The sequence below is a fragment of the Condylostylus longicornis genome, unplaced genomic scaffold (genome assembly GCF_029603195.1).
Source record: "Condylostylus longicornis isolate FDR11 unplaced genomic scaffold, ASM2960319v2 ptg000107l, whole genome shotgun sequence".
Classification (NCBI taxonomy): Eukaryota; Metazoa; Arthropoda; class Insecta; order Diptera; family Dolichopodidae; genus Condylostylus; species Condylostylus longicornis.
In genome coordinates, this window is record NW_026578075.1 from 2,304,273 (window position 1) to 2,328,728 (window position 24,456).

Below are 24,456 nucleotides of genomic sequence, written 5' to 3' on the forward strand. Positions count from 1 at the left end.
TGAAAAAATGTGAATGATTGTTAAATATTTTTAATTTATTAAAGATTCGAATGAAGTGTGTATATTGTAAGTTTCTTTTTAAGCACATTTCTTAAAAACCAAAAAAAATAAAAGTAATGTGCTTTTCTTTATTTATTTGTTTGTCTTAATCTTTTCGTTTTATTTATAATTTATTCATTTGGTATATATATGCATAATATATGATCGTTTAATTATTTTGGTATTATACGATTTTGAAATGTCTGTAATATTATTGCTAGAATTTTACAAAATTAAATAAACTATTTTCAAATTCTTTGAATTATAAAATACTCAAAACGAAATTTTTAAAAAAAATTCTGAAAATTGATAAATTATTTAGAATTACTTTAAAATTTAATATTCTGCCTCCGGACCTTAGATATTTACTCGTCAAATCAATTATTCACCTCAAAACCATTCATTTGTATTCCAATTTTTTTTTTAAATCCTGGAGGGCAATAATAAAAAAATGTTTGCTTTTCAGGACTTTAAACCGGCTCCTTAATATTCATTAATATTATAAAGAAGTTAAATGCTACATTCCATATGGGATTCGTTCAATACGTGAAAATATGTATGTGTGTTTATTTAATCACTTGAGTATACATATCAGTAATATTGGTAAAACAAAATTCACTTTTTTCTAAACTAATCGTTTAACAGCACTTGTTTTCATAATTTTTTTTATTTCTTTTTATGTTTTACTATATAAAAAAAACAAGAATGTGTAAATTTTAGTTAACGATTCACAACAAAACTTCATTACTAATTGTTTCAGTTACCAAAAGTTTTAGATAAGAATATATGTACATAACAGTTAGAGTCTCCACACATTAAATGAAAACATACCATGCAATTTAAGGTTGTTATTATTTCTCTTTTAGCTGTAAACTGGTACCAAATATAAACGTAAAATTTTGATAGGGGGGGGAGACTATATTTATGTAGACTTAACTGAAGCTATTGTATTTAACTGGATTTGTATTACTTTTAATGTTTTATTAAAAGAAAAAAAAAATAATAAAATTTATTAATATATAGTGGTGGAGGTACGTGGGCAATCATTTTTCTTTTTTCTTATTATTGTTACTAAATATTTTTTTTATTTTCAGTATTTCGTTAACTCTTGAGTGGTGTCTCTGGTAAATGTAAAATTTAATCGGGAAGTAAAATAAAAAAAAAAAAATTTAAAATAATTGGTTTTATTATTAAAGGAAAAAATTTTGATTTTAATATAAAATTTGTTAATAAATAAATATTATAAAATTTATAAATAAAAAAAATAAGAAAAATAAAGTAATAAAGTTCAAATTTTAAAGAAAAATTGGTGAAACGTGTCAAATAATAAAATCATAAAAAATAATTATTTTTGTTTTATTTAATTAAATATTAATGTACACGTCTATTATAAAAACGGATTAAATTAATTATTTTAAATTGTTCATAGAACTTTTAAATATTATATTTTTTAAATTTAATAAATTTACCATTAAAGTATAGCATTTTATTCATCTGAATTTAAATTGTATAAACGGAAATTTCAAATATTTTTCACAATGCTTCCGGTATGTTTTTAAATATTTTTGCTGAATTACCTTGAAAAATTTTTTCAAAAGTTTATTGTTTCTTTTCTTAATATTTTTTTTTATTATTGTTTTTTTTTTATAATAATTTAGTTTTAATTTAATATTGTTTAAATTTAATATTATTAATTTATATTTATATAGTGAACTAGCTATATAGTATATATTTTTTGAACAAAACCTTTTTTTGTTATTATGCAATTAAACAAAAAACAAAAATGATTTTTGCATAAATTTATTCAATCTCTGGTATTTACACTTGCTGTTATGTCCAAATGCGCATGCAAATATTTTACCATATAAAAAGTTTTAAGTATTAATAGTGCAAGACAATGTTGTACATGATGTTGCAATGCATATATATACACATGTTTGCCACAGCACGAAGCTTGCTTGATAAGGATACGAAAATATTACTTGTGGTTGAGAACTTCAGTCAAAAGATTTGAATTGTCTAATAAATTAAGGAGCTTTAAGCGATATTTTTGTTAAAAATCTGGATTTCCCTAGCATCCGCCTTATTTAAACATAATACGCATATTGTTCACAACAAACCTTTGTTTTCAATATTCGCCTTTTTTTTATAAACCGCATTACAAAGCAAAAATCTCAAATAAAATATAAAACTGCAAGCTTATGTAATACACCCAGTAATATTCAATAATTATGATAATCCGTTTCGTTTTCTATTCGAAAAATATGAAGAAATTATTTATATGGAGTAAAGATAAAGAGCAAAATTAATTATAGTCGAAATATATGTAAATATTGTATGTTTTCATATTAACAATCATATTTTAAGAAGCGTTTAGTTCGACATTTGAAATTATACACGCTTATATTACATAAATTGAAAAAAGAAAAAAATGAGTTGTACAAGCGATTTATTAGGATTTTTACGAAACTCGATATTATTCGTATATTTTTAAAAAATGCGAAAAATCATAATTAATTTCTTTGTAAGCGGCTGTGTAGTAAAGTGTTCTTATCTTAATATGATCAAGAAGTACCTGGGAAACATTTTTAAAATCCTGATTAAATCTGAAATTCTTCAAAATACCTTATAATTCTTCATACAAAATTATAAAGGAAGTTTATAATTGCATAAAATTTAAGTTATTTTTAACAAAACAAAAATTTTGTTCAGTTCCACTCCTTCATCTGTATGATCGATCACCTTGTTTATAAGAAAAAATCCCTCCTTTAATTGGGATTGCTTAAAGTTCTTTTATTTTTATACCAAAAGTATGTAAATATCTTGAAAGGTTATTTCAAAAAGTTAAAAATAAAAAATAATATTTCATTATATAAAAATTTTCATTCAATTTACTTTCAATTTAACAAAAGAAATTCAATTTACCATATACTCGTTAAAGTGCAGCGGACTCAAAATATTTTGTACAATAGGTACAAACACCTCGTTTGTACCTATAACTGTATTCTACATACATAAATGATCAACCCAGTCTACACAGAATAGAACATTTATTATTTACCTTCATATACCATTTTAAATATACCTATGTAGTTAAATAATAAATGGATCACTAAAATTTATTACTTTTAGCAAATAACCTTGAATAACAAACTCAAAATTCGCCCCAGACATGTACTTACAAAATGAAGTGGATAAAAGAATGACAAAAAAAAATTAATGACATCAAAAAATAATTTCGTTTTTTTTTTATTAAATGAACAAGTCTTCTTAGAACCGAAACGAATTTGAAATACCTGCGTTTCTAACTCATATAACAGTTAACTATACATTTATAAAATTTTAAATATGCGATTAAGTATAAGTATTATGTTCATGTAGATTTTCTCGGAATTTAGGTTTAATTTTTTAATAAAAATATCGAAATAAACATAATATTATTACATCGGCCTGATCGTCTATCCTGCTATTTTACTCGGAAAATGAGAAGAAAGTGAGTAACTATCCTATATCCTTTTCTAGTGATAAGAATTATTTGGTATTGCGTTTCTCGTTTTTTTTCTAAAATGCATACAAAATTTATTCACTTTGTTTTTGAAAGTGAGACGTTCAGTCGATAATTTGAGAAAAAATGCAAAAATCCCGTTGTAACAAGGAGTAATCTTATTGGAAAAGTGAAACACCCATTATAGAAAATACTGAGAATTCGAATTTGAATGCGAATTAAAAGTGAATAAAAAAGGGAGATACACGATCAGGCTGTAAAACATATACTGTTTTCGTTTTTCTTTAAAACAGTTATTCTAAAATAAAAGCAAATTGCAATCTTCATGAGTAATAACCACTATTTCGAATGTCTTACACATTTAAATGGAACGCATTCCAATTTCGAATCGAAAATCCTAGATAAAAAGAAGTAATAATTGACTTTTACAATACTCATATGTACATACACACATATATTATTTTTTATTTAATACCGTATTACGGTATTACATAATAAAAGAGTACAAATTTTATTATTAATCATTATCGGTTTATATATACACACGCTCACATATGCTTAAATATAATCCGTATACGAGTATATTATGAAAATTAATTTTGTTAAATAATTTAATAAAAAACAATTTTAGTTATTCATTTGCATGTGCGTTCAATACTTCTTTTTTTTTTTGCGGTAAAATTAAATTTAATTAAATATTTTAATCACAGCTTTATATTTGCATCGCACACATTATAAGGTGATTACATAACATGCTTATATTTAGGAAATATTAATTTCTATAGATCTTCATTCTTTCAAGATTTTATTTAAAATTGTTTTTTTTTATAAATTTTTATTGGTATAAAAATTGCCTTTGAAAACTAAACTTAAATTACTTTTCATATATGAATTTTTTTTTGTTTCATAAAAGACATTAAAAGCTTTTTAACTTCTATTTATAACATTTCCTGAAGCTATTGAATCACAGATGAAAAAAAAACCGAAACAAATTAAGTTTCTAATAAGTTGCTCATAAAATAATAGATTCACTGCAAAAATGGTATTAAAATATTTAAACAAAAAAAAAAAAGATGATTTTGCACAAAGTAGGTATTTTTTTTTTAAACATTCCAATTAATTTTATGTATCGGTTAGTTAATTTAAAAGAACTAATTTGTGAATTATACAAAATCATATTTTAGATGATTTAGACAGTCATTTTAATTTCGAGTTCTGGTAACAATGTTCAATCCAATCGATTTCATTTAACTTAATTAAATAAACGTTTCTGTATTCATATAACAGGATTTTATTTAAAATATATTTCAAAAATTTATTAATCAAATTTTTTTTGGCGAATTTTAATAAAATTACCATGCTATGTGACATTTGATATTTATTGTTTTTCGTTTTTAACAAAAAAGATGCTGTGCCTTTTATATTAAAATTTTTATTAAAATTGATAAAGTGTGTCTGAGCATAACTTTAACAGTGATGTTACGTCTGAGACATACACAATATGGATAGGAGACTTGTTATTAATCCAATAATATTATGTCAGGATACTACTCGTATACAATGTCAGATATAAGTTCGGAGGAAGCCACCAATATTCGCACGCATTTTAGTTTTAATATTTTCAACAATAAATTGTTAGACTAGAAAATAGGAAAACAACATAGATATAAGCTCTGTCTGTACATATTTATGCAAAAATAAATTACATATTCAATTTAAAAAAATTTATATAATATTAAAAAATTTTTGCCAAAAAAAAAAAATGAGCAATAAAATTTTTCCGAAAGGTCAGAAAATAAAACTGATCAAAAGAATTCAAATTTTTTTATTTTAAATAGTAAAATATTTTTCTATATATGTAAAAATAATTAATTTTAGCCAAAAATTTATACATTTTATTCATGCATATGTATATATGTATATGTATACTAGCGCATGCCATATTTCATCAATCATTTCATTTTAATAATATGGTTTAATTAAAATGTTTATGTATTTTTTAGAAAAAAAAATAAAAATAAAATAAGAAATTTTAAAATTAAATAATTTAATCTATCAACTTTTGGTTCATTGACCTTTAAGTCAATTAAGGTAATTTATAATTATTGAATACAGTTTTGATTAGTTTTAATCTATATAGGTAATGCTTATTTATTATACATGTATGTATTCGATATGATTATGGCTTAATTATCGTAATATTTTTTTTACCAAAATAATTTTATGCCTTGATTTTGTATATTTTTATGAAAATATGGAAAAAAAGAGAACAGAAAAAATTGCAATATTATTTTACCCTGCAATCAGATTTTCAAATCGAAAATGGAGTACGTAATAAAAATAAATTTTGTTTTGTTAATTATTAATATATTTTTGACTAAATATTATTAGATCATCTATAAAATAGAAAATTAACTATAGGCAGTAACACGCAGAGACAGAGATTTGCGCACACAATTTGACATTTTTTGAGAAACGAAGTGTAACATTAGTGAAAAGTTTGTTTACTTAAAAAGCTGTTTAAGATATATTACAATTTTTTAAAAGATATAGTAAATAAAAATAATAATTGACTGATCAGAACAGTAAATACGTTAGGCTAATTCGTATTATTCAGTTGCATGAGAGCATAGCACTCTTACCAGTGGCACTCTGTTAAGAGAATATTTTATTGAAATAAAACAGAACGAAAATTTACGCATAATATGTAAATTATCGAGAATTTATGTAAATTTTCCGTAAATAAATAAAGAAGAATAGAAATTATAAAATGTCAATACATATTTCAAAAAGTTGATTTGAATTTCAATATGTATCAGGAACTCAGATTCAATAAAAAAAATTAAAATTACCATAACAAAATACTGTTAGTAAGCCAAATAGTTAGTACAAAGAATTTAAATTTAAAGAAACATTTGCATAATTATTGAGTAAAAAATCTGTATAAATGTTTGGTATGAATTGTATATTATGTATAAAAAATGTGTCAAATGTTTTTTAATATTGTTAACCAAGTAACTTTTTAAATTAAATTCAAAATATTTGAAGATCAAAAGAATATTTCAAAATTGTTCGCAAACCCTGAAGGTAATTGACATTTTGGTTAAAACTTTGTGTTGTTAGTAAAGATTTTTTATTTTTCAAAAACGTGTAACACTCGTGAAAACAATGTACTACGCAGTATACCGACTATATTTAATTAAAATGTTCTAGAACACAGTTGGAAGTTCAGAAAGAATTATGATTTTTTTTAATATTTGGGAATGTTAAGGAAAATTATAAAGAATGTCATTGCAACAAATCATGTATTGAGATAAATTCTTGCAGAAATAAATAACAACGTATTTCAATTATCTCATATTAGGCAAATCTTCAAGAAATCATTCAAAATACCAGGCGAGGAAAAAGGTATAATGGAAATAAATATACAATCTGCACTTTTAAATTAAAATTTCATTATTGAAAATAATTGCTATGTGCGTTAAAACATTTTTATTTCACTAATTTTTTTTTTTGTAACAACCGCAGATATTTAAATTCAATTTCTTTTACAAATTTTCTGGGGAAAGTTCAATTTTTTGAAATTATGAAATTAGAAAACCGTCCATTTTATTATTTATTATTATTTGTTATGGCACACAATAGTTTATTATTAAATTTGGATTTCAAATTTATATGAGAAATAGGAAAAGTTTTTTTTTTTTTTTAATGAATGAAAATGCTATTATTAATTCCTTATTTTTTTTTTAATAACTAACAATTGGTAGTTTTTGATTATGATTTCATATTAATAATGAATTATTATAAAAATTTATAAAAGGGGGGAAAATAAATTCAATCATTTTTATGTTAAAAAATTATTTCTAAAAAATAATTATTAAAAATATTAAAAGTGAGCTATGTAACGCTATTTGTAGATTTTAATTTGCTGAATCTTATATAACTACGACAAATGCGTTGAGTGGATTTCACGGCATTCTTTTTAGACAAACTTAATTTTTTTCTCTAACCATGTACACACGCATTTTTTTGTGATTTTTTTTTAAAACAGCACAAAAATAAAGTAAACACAGGTTATACCGTTTTGTTTGTTTTATTATAATATGTGAAAAATTTTGTCTATCCTACAGGCTTGCCAGATGAATAAAGAATTTCATTTATTATATAAACAATATTTTGAGTAATTCAAAAATAAAAAATTATTTAGCCCCGCAATTTTGTTTTTTTTTTACATTTATTTATTAAGTTCAATACACCAAATACAGTTATAATACTAATTTAATTATATTTTATGAATTTACTATGCTTTAATCTGTATGGTAATAAGAACACCCACATGAATAAGAAATACAAATAAATAATTTGAATCAAGTATAAAATTTAATTATATATTGTTATTGTAATTATTTTAGGAATTTTATTCTTCATCCTCCTCATTATACTTACTTACCATTTTTAAATGTTGAATTATTATTGATAGCACCGAATAAAATTCTTGAGTTTAACATTCTATTATTACAAATCTCTTTTTTAGTTTTTTGTAATTTTAAAATTAATTAGTAATAATAATATTTTAGAAAAATTCATGATTTTTCTGTCAAATAGGGGGAGTGAAACAATGGGAAGGAGTTAGCAAGTGTAAATGACAAATTGATTATTAACATCCTGTTCTGGAACTATCGTAATTTGAAATTTGATAATATTTTTGAGTAGTTAGGGGATATATATAGTTTATGTAATTAAATGTAATTAATTTAAGCAGATGTAAGGGTTCTTCAATTTGAAAATGGTCGTATATTAGAATTTGGTGATCATTTTAGACTATATACAAAATTATAATTAGAGTATTAGTTTGGGCACTATATCTTGTCTTTAATAAATTTTTTTTGAAAGGATTATTAAAATATAATAAAAATTATTCATTTAAATGCTTACAAATATACGCACATATTATGTGTATGGAAGTGTTAAATCGTATGAAATTTTATATCTTTAAATGATTTTACATGTATGTAAGACTTGTATTGATTTTTCTTCTTACAATTTTTATATGAATGTGTATGTATACGTAATTTGATTTTTGAACTGCGCTAAAGTGAAAATGTTGATTATTCTGCAGTTTAATGCTGTTAATTACCACTTTACCAGTATTAGATTTTATGAAAAAAAAGTGAAATTTGAATGCTTGCTTGTTGGTGATTCAATTTGTCAAAACGAAAATAATTTCGTTTTCGTTTTTATCGTTTTTCTGTAAGTTGGATAAGAAAAAGAAAAACCGGTTATTAAAAAGATGTTATCTATTACCCTAATAACTCAATAGTTTAGTTCATATTACTTTTTCATTTTTTTTTTCCAAATATTTGAGTAGTTAACATTCTTCTTCCATTTATGGTACATATATGTGTACAATGCTTTTTTTTCTCCTTTGACGTTTTATTAACGCAATTATAATATGCATCTAATACTTTACAAAATGTATACGAGTATAATGTCTATGTGCTAATATATACACAGATAAATATTATGTTGTACCTTAATAAAAAAAAATGCAATATTTTGCAACGATAACAAGATGGTTAAAAAGTGGTTTTAAGTTTTTTTTTTGTTTTCTTTATTTCCACTTGTAACAAGTTAACGCATTATTTTGTATACTCAATATACAATGCACTGTATAAGTCTGTAACAATGTGTTGCGCGAATGTGTGTATGCTTTGTAGAGAAAAAGGTGTAAAAAGAGTATATTTAACAAAAGAAAAAAAATGCATTCAAATATTTTATGCTTCTTTAATAATTTTTCATTTTTATTCCGTCATTTATGTAGTTGCATAAATTTTTAAAAAATAAAAGTTTCGGGGGCAATTTGAACTATTCAAAAATTTTTAAAATTTTTTTCTATTTTGGCAAAGTTTAAAATTTTTAAAAGACCTTAATTGAACGATGTGGTTGCGTATCTCGTTATCTTTCTCGCTAAATGAAATGAAAGGTGAATGACCATAATATATGCACCTGTGTTGCCAAATTGTGGAAAATTTCCCTTTTTTAGGGAATTTTGAAGCCTTGAAGGGAAAAAGGCCCAAAATCATGGGAACTGAAATTATATTTTCTATAACTTACTTATTTTAATTTATTTTTTTATTAGTGACACTTGATCAAAAATAAAAAGTCCTATTTTTTGAAGTTCTGATATAGTATTTCTTTTAGTTATAACAATTTGAAAGTACCATTTTAAGTAAACATTATTAATTAATTTCTGCAATTGAATAAATGCAATATTTTTGTTTTATTAAATTAATAAATACGTTTATTATTTAAGTACAATGCTAAAAAATTTCTTAAAGGGAAATTATATGGGAGAAATAGGATTTGGAAAGAAAAAAATGGAAATTTTTGAACTAAGTGTTGAGCGATAAAAATTTGGCAACACTGATACACTCATTTGAACTCATTTAGTTTTAGATTCAGTTGGTAATTTGAGAAAATAAATAACTTTATTGGAAAAATTAGATATCAATTGAAAAAAAGGATAATTTTGTTTTGATAACTGTTAATATTTTCCATTACACTTTATTCCAACAAATTCGATATTTTCTCCAATATATTTTTTAAAATTTTATTCTTTTGCAATTTTTTTTTCACTTGAATTCCAATATTTAAAATTACTTGGTATTGTTAAATCTTCTTTAATATTTCATTATTTATTTTATGTTATGAATTTTTCTTTGTCATCACTTGTTTTTAGAACATATTGTGTCATAATTTTAAAGTTAGGTACAATATAAAATTTCCTATGTGATAATTTTCTGCTTTTAGAAAATTGCTAAAAAAAAGTTTTACTTGTTCGAGAAAATAAAAAAAAATTTTTAATTTCGTTTAAACTATTTCTTTAAATGTTTGTTCTAATATGATTTTTTAATAGTGTATTATAATAAAAAGTAGAGATTTTGTAACGAAATGTGAGTACAGTAAAAAAATGTTTCAAACCCTTTCAAAAAATATGCAATACCTGTGTTTACATGAAGACCTTTACATCAAAAGTTGGCATACGTTTCATTCATCTTACCGAAAACATCTAATTAGGGATAAATTTTTTGACAGCTTGTTGTATTTATACAAATAATTTTGTATATCGTAAAAATTTCAAAAAGTGATAGATTTTTAAGCCATCGGATTTTGATCTATCATTTTTTTGAAATTACATAAGCCTCATATCATGTTATTATGTATAATATTTTATAAAAGCATTGAATTTTTCATTAGAATTGTATTTTATATTTAATTAATTTATGTACACATATACATATGCACATGGAATCGGGATCGTATTTGTTGACAACACGTACAGTTAATATAGAATAATATAGAATAAATTCATCGATTTACGTGCAACTTGTTGCGTTTTAAATAATAACAAATTTGAAAATGCATCATACATATATACATTATATAGGTATATATGAATACTTTAAAATTTTAAAATTTTTAATATTGGTTCCTCAAATTACTTAAAATAAAATTCATATACGTGAAAAAAATATGTAAGTATATATGTACAAGTATATCTTAAAAAATAATATTCATTGAAAACCGGATTAAGTTAACTAATAGTAATTATTGATATGAGCACTAAAAAATATATATGTAAGTATATACATAAATGAATGGACATTTATTTATGTGTGTATAAACTAATGTGAGTTAAACTAAAAATTACTACTAAAAATCTATATTAAATTTTCTCTTCATAATATTATGTACCTACAATTATTAATAATAATATCTTTTATTTATTACGGGTATTTTATTATATAACTTGTATATTAATAATATGTATTCATCACAAATTATATATATGTATACATATGTGTGTAATGCGTATAATCATAGTAAAAAAAAAGAAGTAAAGTTGTCTGTCTAGATAACTGACTAATGCCACATATATTTTTGATGATTTAATTTTTTATTATAAATTTTATTTTTATATAATTATGTATAGACTTTAGAGATAAAATATGTAATATTTGAAAAAAAGAAGAAAAAAATGAAAAATTTAAGAACAATAATATTATTTTAATTCCGTTATATTTTGTTACTTTAAACAAATTTATAAAAACTGTGTATGTATGTCTACCGCATAGCGCTCAAACTCAAATTTAAAGCGGAGTATACATATACTAAGATATATACGAAGAAAATGAGCAAAAAATGTATAAGAAAATATCAAAATATTTTACATTTTTATTGAAGTTGCGCCTCGTTTTTTTTTATTATTATTATTATTATTATTATACAATAACGTGCAAAGAATGACATAACTGGTTTTTCATTTGTATCCAAATATCGTAATTGTGAAACTTACCTTTTTCTATGTTTCTTTATTTTTATGCTTTGTGTTTTTATCTTTCTTTTTTTGCTTTATTTTACCTTTCGTTAACTTAATCGCGCTGTTTCAGTCAGTCCACAACCAAAACTTGATTATATTTTTAGCTTTAAATTTTTTATATTTATATTATTTATGAATTCCAGTTATAAAACTTTTTTTTTTTACTTTTTAGCATAAAAGTATCTTAATAGAAGTCGACCTTCAAATTATTAATTTTTTTAAAGAAAAAGTAAAAATAACAAATATTTTTTTTAAATACCTTTTTTTTTTCTAATTTTTAGAGATAGATAAAATTTTGTTTTTTATATTATTTTGATTGTATAACTTTTATAGCAGCGTCTCTATTGCATATTTTTGTATATTTGCTCTGTTTCTATTTTGTATTCTATTAATTTTTTTTTTGAGTATTTAAATTTAGTTGGGAACAAAATAAATAAAATAAAAATCTGATGTGGTCAGCATATGGAAATGTTTTTTAAACACTGCCTTCAAGTCTTTAGAACAGTAGCAAATTGCTAGTTAACATACCTAGAAAAATGTAGTTTTGGCCCTTAGAGGAGATTTACTTTTTGCCGGCCGAATTCGCTGTAAAATTATTTAATTTCTAATTTTATTGTTTATTAGTAAATGTATCAAAGAAACTCTTAAAAGATTTTTGTTTTAAATGATTAAATAATCAATTTAAGAAAATAATATTACGATACAATATGTTCCATATCATGAAGGATGACCTTTTATTTGTTTTATAAATACACTATAATAATAAAATTTTGGTCTCATTTTTTAATAAGTTTATCGGCAATGCATTTAATATTTGTACACCTCTAGGTACATCAAAGAATTTTGAGTACCTTATGATATGATATGATAGTAGCTTAAAATTTTCTTTATTCTTTATTATTCAGTAAAAAACGACTTTTTTAACGTAAATATTAATAAAATTCGTCAGTTACTTCTGAGAGCCAACCGGACTTAGGTATTAAATTTCAAAAAGTTCCATCAATTAGTTGCTTAGATATGGGATAAAATGAAAAATTCGCCTGTAAAAATGCCCAGTTTCCGAGACCTGAAAATTTGATTAATATCCGTAACTAAGATATAAAATAACCCATATAAACTGTAAAAATAAACTCATATATAAATTTTCATTAAAATAGGTTCAGCCGAGCGTAGGACACACGCGTACACACACAGATCGGCAGACCGACATCTTGCAGAAAATAGTTTATTTATACTGCCCATACTATTAAGAAGTGCGCTTCCATTGAAAATTTCATGTTGAAATTTGGTAGGATCACATAACCTCCCTTATTGTAATCAATGCGGTCAGTAAAAAACGAAAACAAGATAAAAAAAAAACAAAAAAATGTACAATAAATAATTAAAAAAATCAAGATTATAAACTACAGGTTAAATTAAAATAAAGTTCAATTATATAAGAATTAAATTGTTAAAAAAAAAAAGTAGAGCAAAAATTAAAGGTTATAAAATGAAAAACGGCGGCGCTCTTAGGTTAATTAAAATTTAATTCTATATTACACGCACATCAAAATCCAAAGAAAAATATTAATCTATATTTCTTGAACTATTTTTATAAATTTGCACACATATTTTGTATACGGTTTAGATTCTCAGAGGATTGTGATTTATTTTGTTGTTTTTATAAGATCAAGGTTTTAATCACGGACGGACATCAATTGAATTGTTTACTTAAAGATTTTCATCTTGTCAAAATATTTTTTCTTTTCAAATATTTATTCATATTTAATTATAAGTTGAATTAGAAAAAACAATTATAAAATATAGAGTATAAATTAACTATACATAACCTATATACATACCTATATATTATTATATTGTACCTACCTACAATATAAAAGTTGAAAAACTTACTTCTTTATTGAAATTAAAAATGTTTTGAAAGAAGAAAAAACGAAAGTTATTTATTATATAATATATAAAAAAAATTTTATCAATGATGTTGAAAATAAAATAATAATTTGGTCATCGAATATTGTTTAGATTAGATCGTAATAAATTTATGACTTGCATAATATTTACCAAACGGAGAGTAAGATATCATAATAGACATGGCAGGTCTAGGTGTATATGCATTAGATAAAACAAGTCTTAAAAAAATAATTTTTTTTTTAAACGTAACATTTTGGTCCTTGTATTTTTTTTTTGATTTAAATCAGAAATTGCGTTGTTTTAATTTTGTTTTCAAACCATTTAGATTTAGATCGGAAAAGATGTTTTTTTATATTTTTATATGAGAAATGAATGTTTTCTTTGGATTATGTTTTAATCGTATAAAAGTTTTTAGGTTTTCTTTGTTGCATGTTAATAAATATGTAGTTTGCTTTTCCAAAAATTTTAAATTATTAATTATAAATTTGTAATTTTCGTAACATATATTATTTTTGATTATCTTGAGCCGAATAATAATTTATTTTAGCGCTGTATCTGTAAATTTACACGGCTTAAAATTATCAGAAATCTGCATTGTCGCTTTCTATATTCTGTATTTTTATAGATTTTTATAGTAACAATCAACAAAATTACGATGACTTATGGCAAAAGCTCGCTTCCAACATATAAGCAAAACTTAAAATTATTTTACAAGTAATAGAAAAAATCTAAATCAAATTCATAATACTAGTAATTGTACTGCAATATTTGATTAAATAAATTATCTTTTTTATCGATTTAGCTTTGTCTGTCTGTTCGTCCATCTGTCCCAACGATGCCTCAAAAACTAATTGAGCTAAGTTCACCAAATTTTCACCAAATGATTTATTATAGTAAATGCTAAAATCCTATTAAATTGGTTATGATCGTAGTACTGGTTCGGGTAACTGTCATACAACTTCGCTACATCTCAGAAACTACAAAGGTTGTGATATTGAAATTTCGCACAAGCAAATATATTAGTAGGTCAATAACTGTCATACAACTTTCAAATTTATTTGGTTATATCTCAAAGGTTGTGATAATGAAATTTCGCACAAGCAAATGTATTAGTAGGACAAAGGCGCTCGTTAAAAGTTGTTGAAATTGCATGGCTACACTGATAAATGCCATAAAACTTCAAAAGTTATTTAGCATTATCTCCGAAATTGTTGGAGATATGATATAGAAATTTCGTGAAAACAAATGTATTGTTAGGGCTGTTATGTGTGATAAAAATCATATAACTTGGATAAATATCATACAGCTGCCATACAACTTGAACAGTATCCATATCTTATAGAAAATATTGAAAACACAGTACTGAAATATTGCATAAATGAACAAATTATATTGGTAAAGTCATAGTTTGTCCCATAGTCGCCTATGGCTTATGTTTACATTTACGGGCACAAAAAATAAGAGGGAGAGATACGAGCCTAAAAATTTGATATTTTCTCATCTCTATCGACTATTGATAAGATAACGTAAGCATATTAAATAGAAATATTTTTGCGAATGCCATAAACTGATTAGTTCTTCCTCTTTCTTTGAAATATTATGAAAATATTAACATGCATGCATAACATTAAAAATTTTTAATATTGTTTTAAAAGGAAGAAAATTTTTATTGTTTCAAGTTCACTTATAACCGTTTTTAAAATGTATAATCCAAAGCATGAAGTCTATATTTTGATGATTTTGATGTCTATTTCTATAATTAATTATTTTTAATAACTTGTAAACAAAAACAGTAATTTAAAAAAAAAAAAAACTGAAAAATTGAATGTAATTCTGCCGTGTATAATTAGAAATAAATGAAGCTTAAAATTTTAAAAGTTTCACCAAATTGTTGATGCGATGTGCATAAGCTTAAAACTTATAAAAATAGATTCATATGTCCATAATATTTATGTGAAAGTATATAAAGAAAACAAAAACAAAACTCGTACAATTGCATGTTATTCAATTCACATATACATACAGTGACCCATATAAGTGTGAGTGTATTTAAACAATTGAAATTTCAAACTATATTTTTATGTTTTTGGTATTTATAGTAAATTTAAAAGATTTTTGATAAATTAATTTTTTTGTTAAATGAAATCACCCACTTAATTCATAGTAAATACAAATTCGATATTAAAATAAAGTTGGGTCAAACCAATGGTTTGTATTGTAGCACTTTTCCCTTCAACAAGTGAAAATTCTGCTTTTAAATACAGTCTATCACACTATTAAAATTATTTTCATTCATATACAAGACTATTTCTAGGATTGCATATATTTAGGATGACGCATATATGCAGTCTTTGAAATAAAGCAAAAATTAATATAAAAAGGGGTTAACATAATGCTCGATTTTAAGGGTTAATTGTGTGAGTTAAGAAAAATAATTATATTTTTTAATTTCATGGAATTTACCGTTAGCTTTTTGCGTTTATAAAAATTTGGAAAAGCTTGCGGTTTCGGAAATATAAGGCGTCAAAAATTCAAATTTTACGAATTTCAAGAGGTGATAACTTGAGAGGGGGTGGAGATGGAAAAAAATTTTCTTCTAACAAAATGAACTATTTATTAATATCTAAAAGCTCCTAAAATTTCAAGCTTCTACAGTCGGGGGTCTAGAAGAAAAACGACATCAAAAATTTGGAAAAAAAGGACTTTAAATAACGGTAAATTTGAGCGGCCATTTTGTTTTTCTTAAGTTGAACTATAGTATACCGCGCAAGGGGAAGCAAGCCACTGCCTTTCTGCGTTTGCAAAATTTCAAAAATGCTTATGGTTTCATTACAACAAATATTTAAAAAAGGCCATTTTTAGGGTTTTGGGGGGTATAACTTCTAGAGGAGGGGAGATAGGTAAAAATTTTGTTCAACGGAAATAAGATTTTAGTGAAGATCTATGTACGTATTAAATTTCAGCTTTCTATCTTCAAAGGTGTAGAAGTTTTGTAAACAGACACACGGACAGACGGACGGACGGACGGACGGACGGACGGACGGACGGACGGACGGACAGAGTGAAACTAATAAGCACTTTTTTCAAAAATTTTTTTGGAAAAGTGCTAAAAAATATTGATTTCATAAGAAATTATTTGGAAAATTTTTTTGTAAATTCAATTCCTTGAATTTGTTGATATCAGGTCTAACTATAGCTAATTTGCTAAGCAATTATAGATATTTGTAGTGACTATGGTTTCAATTGTTGCACTATAACAGCCATGGTTTTAAGACTTTTTTAAAAGAACAAGTAAATAAATAAGTTTTCACTTACATTTAAAAGGGAATTTAATACAACAATTGAAGTTAAACTATTTGATCTTGCGAATAAAACTATGCCATCATATGTTTATGGAAAGTTCGCTATTTTAAAGAAGTGACAGGTTTTATGATTTTTAGATTTGGTGGTTCTTAAACATTTTTCAAAAGAGACTACTTTTTATCTACAAATTGTTAAAATATATATGTACATAATAATTTTTAAATTACGGTTTTGTATTTAATGGTTATTATTCAGGAACATTTGGAAATTTCTGAGATCTGATTTTTTTTGCAAAATCTTTTAAATTTATTAAAAACAAACACAATATATAAAGCACCTTTAATATTTTCAACCACTGTACATTACACAGATTCCTATGTAAATACATATACATACGTACATATTATATATTTATCAAACATGAGCTGAATGAATACATCTTATATTTATGGAGCATATCCACAAAAAACAAATAAAATAAAAAAGAAAACATTATTCGGAGTTTATCTGAAAGAGAATGAACAAGTGTGGTATACAAATGGGTAATTTATTTTTTAGTATTCGCACATATTTTTTTTATTAATCTATTGTGAATATATTTTGCATTCATATACAATAAAATATGTATATTTTGTATTCCAGATAGACAAAATTTCCTTTTTTGACTATTTTTTTCATACATTTCGTTCCAAACAGAAATAAATTCATTATTAATACATTTTTTGTATATTTTGCGTTTAAGACCAGCTAAAAATTTAGGTCCGGCAACAAACCGAACTCAAAAATTAAATTTTAAGAAATTCCTTAAATTCTTTCCTTAGAAAATGTAAAATCGCCATATTGAAGCATAATAACGCGCCAAAGGAAAGAGAGGCTTGGCTCTTTTTGATATGAAATATATAAAAAAAGAAAACTAATTGCCGGACATTATAGCAAGTTAGATTGGAAAACTGGTTTAAGATAAAGATTAATTGAAAGGGTGAATCCCGCAAGCCGACATTCACTAATATTTTTTTATGATACAAAAAAAAAATTTCACCTTTCAAATTGCCGCTTCAAAGTTTAGACAAATTAACTTGCTAACTTTTATTTTCAAAATTCAAGTTTTGTATATAAAGGCGGAAACACAAAGAGGAATTAATGTCCGTCAACCTTATATGAATCTTAAATAGTTTGCTAATTTTACTAGATTGAAGAGGCTAGAAAGGAATTGCAGTATCGAAAGCATATTAACTCTTTCAGTCCTTTTTAGTTTTATTATGCTTATATTTAATTTTTAGTTATTTAAAAAGGTTAAAGAAATTGAAAAGGAAATCGATAAAGTTTCTATATCATTTTAATAATAATAACAATATTACACAAATATTGATTAGTGAAAATTATTGAAATATAAGTAATTAATTTTAAAAAATAACTTTTATTACAAAATCAATAATGAAAATTACACAATATAATTAAAAAAGAAAGACTCGCCTTAATTTTATTTTCAATTTTTTAACTTTACTTACACGTTCATACATCTGTACATATAAATCTATATATTATATACATTGTATTTAAAATTAATATCACACAACCATTTATAGAAATTTTACCGTTATGATTGATACCAAACCAAATTAAATTAAATCAAATGACATGAGTTTATTAAAATCATAAAAAAATATTTTGTTAATTAAAACTTTTGCTGAATTTTTAATTCATTTTGATAAAATGTAGGTATGTGAGGTAAAATATTGTTAAATAATAACACGAAATTGTAATAGGTACATAAATTGTATTATTTTATTAAAATTTCGTTTTGTTTTTGTATTCAATTTTAAGCAACACGATTAACATATTGACATTACGCGTTCAAATGAATTATAATATGTTTGTACGTACGTATATGAATTTTTATTGGATTACGATTTTCAATGATTATAATGGAAATGTATAAATTTGGTTTTGACAGATTTGGAAAGCAAATTACAAAATTTAAGTTCAAAAATTTTTTAAACAATTTTTAATCTCGTTATTGAAATTAATACGGACAGCCGGTAAAATAATCTGAATATGTTTGGGTAATTTGTATAGAGTAAAATAATTCTCATAAAATCTAATTTTGTCTTCTCTGTAGCAAAACTGTATAAGTACTTTACTTTATTCAATAAATTATACCAATTGAAATCAATTTAACTCATTCCTTAAGTGTAATTTCTTACATTATAACTATAGTTTTGCGTTATGTCCTTATTACAAGAAAAATCCTTCATAATTTTGAAATAATTTTGAAATTAGTAAATGATTTATTAACACCAATGACTTATTCAAAATTTTTTATGAACACTCTAGTGGCAGCATGTAATTTGTTTCGAATCGAACTCTTCGAAACAAAAATTTATTAATATTTAAATTAATTATTAAAATTAATTAATTATTAAAATTAAATTTCATTATTTGTCTTTTAAATTTCAAATTTTATAAAAAAATTTTACCAAATATTTTGGCAATCTATCATTTTTTATCTTATAAAAATCATTTTGAAATGACTAGAAAAGCTACTCGAGACAAAGCTTATGGTGTTGCCAAAACGACTTGAAAAATGGTCGAAATGAAGTTACGTGCTGCCACCCCTGTTCATCAAGTGCAGAATGAAGTGAGACATAGTGATACAAATGCAATATAAAAAATGTCTGCAAGGGTTCGAAGTTTAATGAAAATCTGTGTAAAATTTTTGTTATACTTTTATTTTAATATTAGAAAAGTGTAAACGACTCTATTATACCGTCCAATAAAAATAAATTTTTTCAAAAGAAAAACAAAAATTAAAATTTAAAATCAACGATCTCTTATTGTAAATATTACTCATATTTTTTTTTTATAATATTTTAATGTGAGAGTAAATATGAGTAAAAAACGTACATATTTGTACATCACTTTCATTGCCATAGTTAGCAATATTGGACATGTTATTGGTTGTGTTGTAATATTTAAAGAAATCCATAATATGTAAAGTCTATTACGTTGTCATAATCTAATAAGGTTTGGTATAACTAGAAAGTTAAAAATATGTAAAAAAATTTTTTGTATGCTTATTTTATTATTTTTGTTTTAATGTTAATAAATTTATTAAAATATCCGTATAGATTTTGTAAAAATGGTATTCCATACTTAAAAAATCAATGATCGCTATTTGGTGATTTTTATATATTGACTGTTTATACAAAAGAAAATTTTTATTATACATACATACATATATTTTGCAATCATATTACACCAATGTAAACTAAAAGAACATTTTCTGTGCTATGTAATAAATATTACAGGTTGAGGCGTGTGGAATATATGGACGTGTTTTTAATACGTTCCATTAATATAACTTAAATTTGTATTAGCTTAAATCAAGAAAATATGATGTTCCATCACACTTAAAGATTTAATTTTCAAAACATTTTCAAATGTTGCAACATTGAAATCACATTACCTAAGAATGGGAGAAAAATAAATATTTAAAATTAATAATATTATTTGTAGTTTTAATTTTCAAGAATTTGAATTATATAATTATGCTCACTTAAATTAATACCAGCTCACCATTTAATTTTTGCTGCAAAAAAACTCATTGGAAATTAAAACTAGCTTAGCTTAAAATGGAAATTTTTGTCGGTTTTATACAAGTTTTATTATAATTAATTGCTATAAAAGTCTTAATTAAAAATTATTAAGCAGTTATTCAGCTAACCAATAGCTTAAAAAAATAGTTAGCTATAATAATAAAGGAAAATTAAAAAACGAAAATGGTCAATTATTTTCAATCCTAATTCATACAAGATTATTTTATCAAAACTTAGCAGACTGGTTGAAGTTAATAGGTAAACAGAATAAGGGATGAATTACATTTTTTGACTGTATGAGCATGGTTATATTTATGTCCACTCTTCATCAGTTTCAAGAAAAAGTCGTATATCAAAATTTAAGTGGGAATATCTAAATTAAATTAGAAATTCCATTTTTCTGCGAATATTAATACCATGAAGCGCTTCACATATTCTAAGCTTGTTGAACAAAAGAAAAAAATTATTTTACACTTGATTTGCATACCCACCTAAATTTTACTTCTAATTATCTTTAATGTATTTTTGGCGTTATATTAGTGATATTTTTGATTCACTTTTTCATACATGTGTATTGGCGCCAACAAATTTTCTGAAATATCAAAAATATAGTTGCCAGAATATTTAAACAAATTTTAATTGCATTACAACTATAATTTTTATTATGAAAACTAAAACGAGCATCCTCAAAAATATAATTATTGTAGCCTAGACTTGAAGGTGTTTGCAAGTCTTATAAATAGTGAAAGAAAAATGGGTATGCCTATGATTGTATGGATATTTGAGTTATTTAATTTAAATTTATATTATACCTTCTTTTATTTGAGTAGGTTTATAAATTATTGTAATTGTGAATAAAAATGTAGTCAATCCCATTATTTTAACATGATGGATTTTGTTGAATGTAAAACAAAAATTTCTTAATAAATTTTTTAAAGGCGAACAAAAAAATATTTTTGAATTTTAACAGAAAAGCCTTGGATTTTTGCTTTAAAAGTTTATAGTGTATAATAATTGTATAAATATGTATATATATATGTAGGTTCTTAATTAATGCTCCAAGAATGCAGTTTTGCATAAATTTACCGGTATACCGGTTTTTTTTTATAATAAAAATTATTATTTATGAATTTTAGAATTATGGAATGACCATAAAATATTGATTTTATTCCGACACAATTTTTTATTAAACATGTATGTGTGTAAGTACATTGTAGTAATTATGTTTGTGTAGGTTTTGTTAATTCATATATATTATCTGAAGCAAAATACCTCATTGTAAGTCAAATTTCTTTTTAGTACAGATAGATGTTGTATATCGAAATACGGAAAGCAATACTGAATCCTGAAAGCTGAAGAGACACAAATATTCTTACTATTTTCATATTAAAATAGAATTTCGGTGTATGCATGGCTCTGTTTTATCTTCAAATTAATTCTCGGTATGTGCAGCGTTGCTGTATCTCTAAACTTATCGGATGTGGGAATAAGTTCTTTCGGACACATTGTTTAAGATTTTGATTGATTTTTCATTTCAATTGATTTTATTGAATTTTCGTAATTCTCTTTTTTTTTCTTTTACTCCTTTTTGTTAATGGAATTGAATATTTTTTTAGTGAAACTTAAAATACAAGTGTAATTAAATCATAAACAGCATCTGGGTATATATATAATTAATTTCTTACACCAATGAGCGAAAATTTGTCGGAATTTGTAAATACTGTTCTAGAAATATGCAATGCGGTCGATTATACGCTGATCACATCAGATTTTTTATACTTTGCCCAATGTTACAGCCTTTTTAATTTAAAAGTTTTATTTAAATTTTGATTAATTTTTTTTACATTTTTGTACTCTTATAGTTCAAAGACAAAAAAAAAAATGTCAATTTACCATAAATTGCTAATATATATAATGTAAATGTGTTTGTTAATCTATATCTAATATAAATCTATTTATTGGAAAATTTTTTTTTGTTTTAATTGCAAGAAATCTCGTTTACGCTTTTTTTAATTAATTAATTAGATATTTGCTTATTACAATTGTTACTCAAAGATTAATTAAATTTGTTTCATTTATTTGATTTCGTTTTAATGAATGATACAACAAACATACATACATATTTAACTGCGTACAAATTATATATTATGGCATGCATCAAGAAACCGGGAGATGTAAAAGTGAATGTTTTATTTAAAATCTTGTTTTTTCTTTTGGTTTTTAAGAGCAAGTACATTTTAACCGTGGAATGTAAAATTTTTTATACTTGGAATGCATGTATAAATGCTATATTATAAAAGAACACATGTTTAATATTAGGCTTATGCTTCATTATGCAATCAAATGTTCTTTTAAACAGAAGAATGATTAAATTTATTTTATAATTAAGTTCTACATTGTTTTTGTAGGCAAAAGTATTTTTATTTTTTAAATTAAATGAAAATCTTTTGACACAAAAACAATGTTGTTAAGACAAATACGATGACCATCAATTAAAATTTTCCCTCGATTGTCTGATTTAGTTTTAATGAAAAAATTTATTCAGGATTTTTTGAATTTTGGTTACTAGGTTTGCAATAAAATAATTTTGTAAATTTCAAAATAAAAAGTAGAAAATCCGGAATCTGCTTTATAACAGGTGATATTTTATTAACAACATGAGGATCTTTATTATCTTATGGGACACTCCACTTTCATGCATGTTGCGAAGTGAAAAACAACACGAAATTTTATGTCAAAAATTTTGAGAAAGTTTTTTTTTCTTCAAAAACTTTACACAAAATATTCTTTTAATTTATCGACTTTAAAATACATAAAATAAGTGAAAAACTACATTGTATACCATTTTTGATTTATTGTAACTTGTTGGTTTTGTTTAGAGAAAATTTTAGATAATTCGGTGATCCGCAAAAAAAAAAATCCTAAATAACTTGAAAATGTGGTTTTTTATATTTTTGTAGAACAACTTGCTTAGGCCACTTCTGTTTTCGTGTATTCTACTTTTAAATTTGTTGCATTTAATGTAACACTATTTTTAATTTCTAACTAGTTCCAATATTTGATTTTATTTTGTGGTATTGTTATGATATTATAAGTAGTTTGCATTCGTACACTTGTAAAACTTTAAAAATTTGTATAAAAGTCCGCTAAGGTAAAACTGACATATAAACCATCCTGATTTCTGCCAAAGACAATCATAAATATTAAAATGTATAAATGTACACGTTTATCCACCTTTCCATTAAATATTTTAATTATATTATTTACAAAAAAATAGAAAAGCAGTATGCATATTGTGAGAAAGTGTTCTTCAAAATACTTTTCATTTTGAAGATAGTAAATTATAGAGGAAATGGTGCAAAGTTTGAGGTGATTTCTTGTGATGTGCAACCTTCTGTTGTTGCTTTATATTCTTTCCCTAATAAATGTTAAACGGCATTGGGCATCACTTGTGTCATATTTGGGCACAGACCACAGAATAACTTGAGCAATTAAAGTCCTTCAGTTATTTATAATACCAAAAATGAATAAGATTATCTTTGAAGTGTCTTAAATGGCAGTTTATCTACCAATTTTTAATTCTTAAATTTTTTGTACCTTCCTTTAGTTACATACTATTTTTTAAATTTTAATTACTTACCGAGTTTTTTTTTTCTTTCAGCTTCCTTTAGGAGCGGTAAGGCAAACACTTATTCTAGTTTTCCTATTGTTTTTTATTGAAG

General features: G+C 23.8%; 1 protein-coding gene across 1 annotated transcript in view; it reads left to right on the forward strand.

Annotated features, from left to right (window-relative positions):
• The first annotated feature begins 1,159 nt into the window (after positions 1-1,159).
• Positions 1,160-24,456, forward strand: part of LOC129614411 (protein PFC0760c-like) — a 43,326-nt gene continuing 20,029 nt past the window's right edge. The window contains 2 exon segments of the mRNA XM_055529000.1: positions 1,160-1,586; positions 24,396-24,456. Of these exon segments, the coding sequence (XP_055384975.1) occupies positions 1,578-1,586; positions 24,396-24,456 (70 nt within the window). The 5' untranslated portion in view covers positions 1,160-1,577.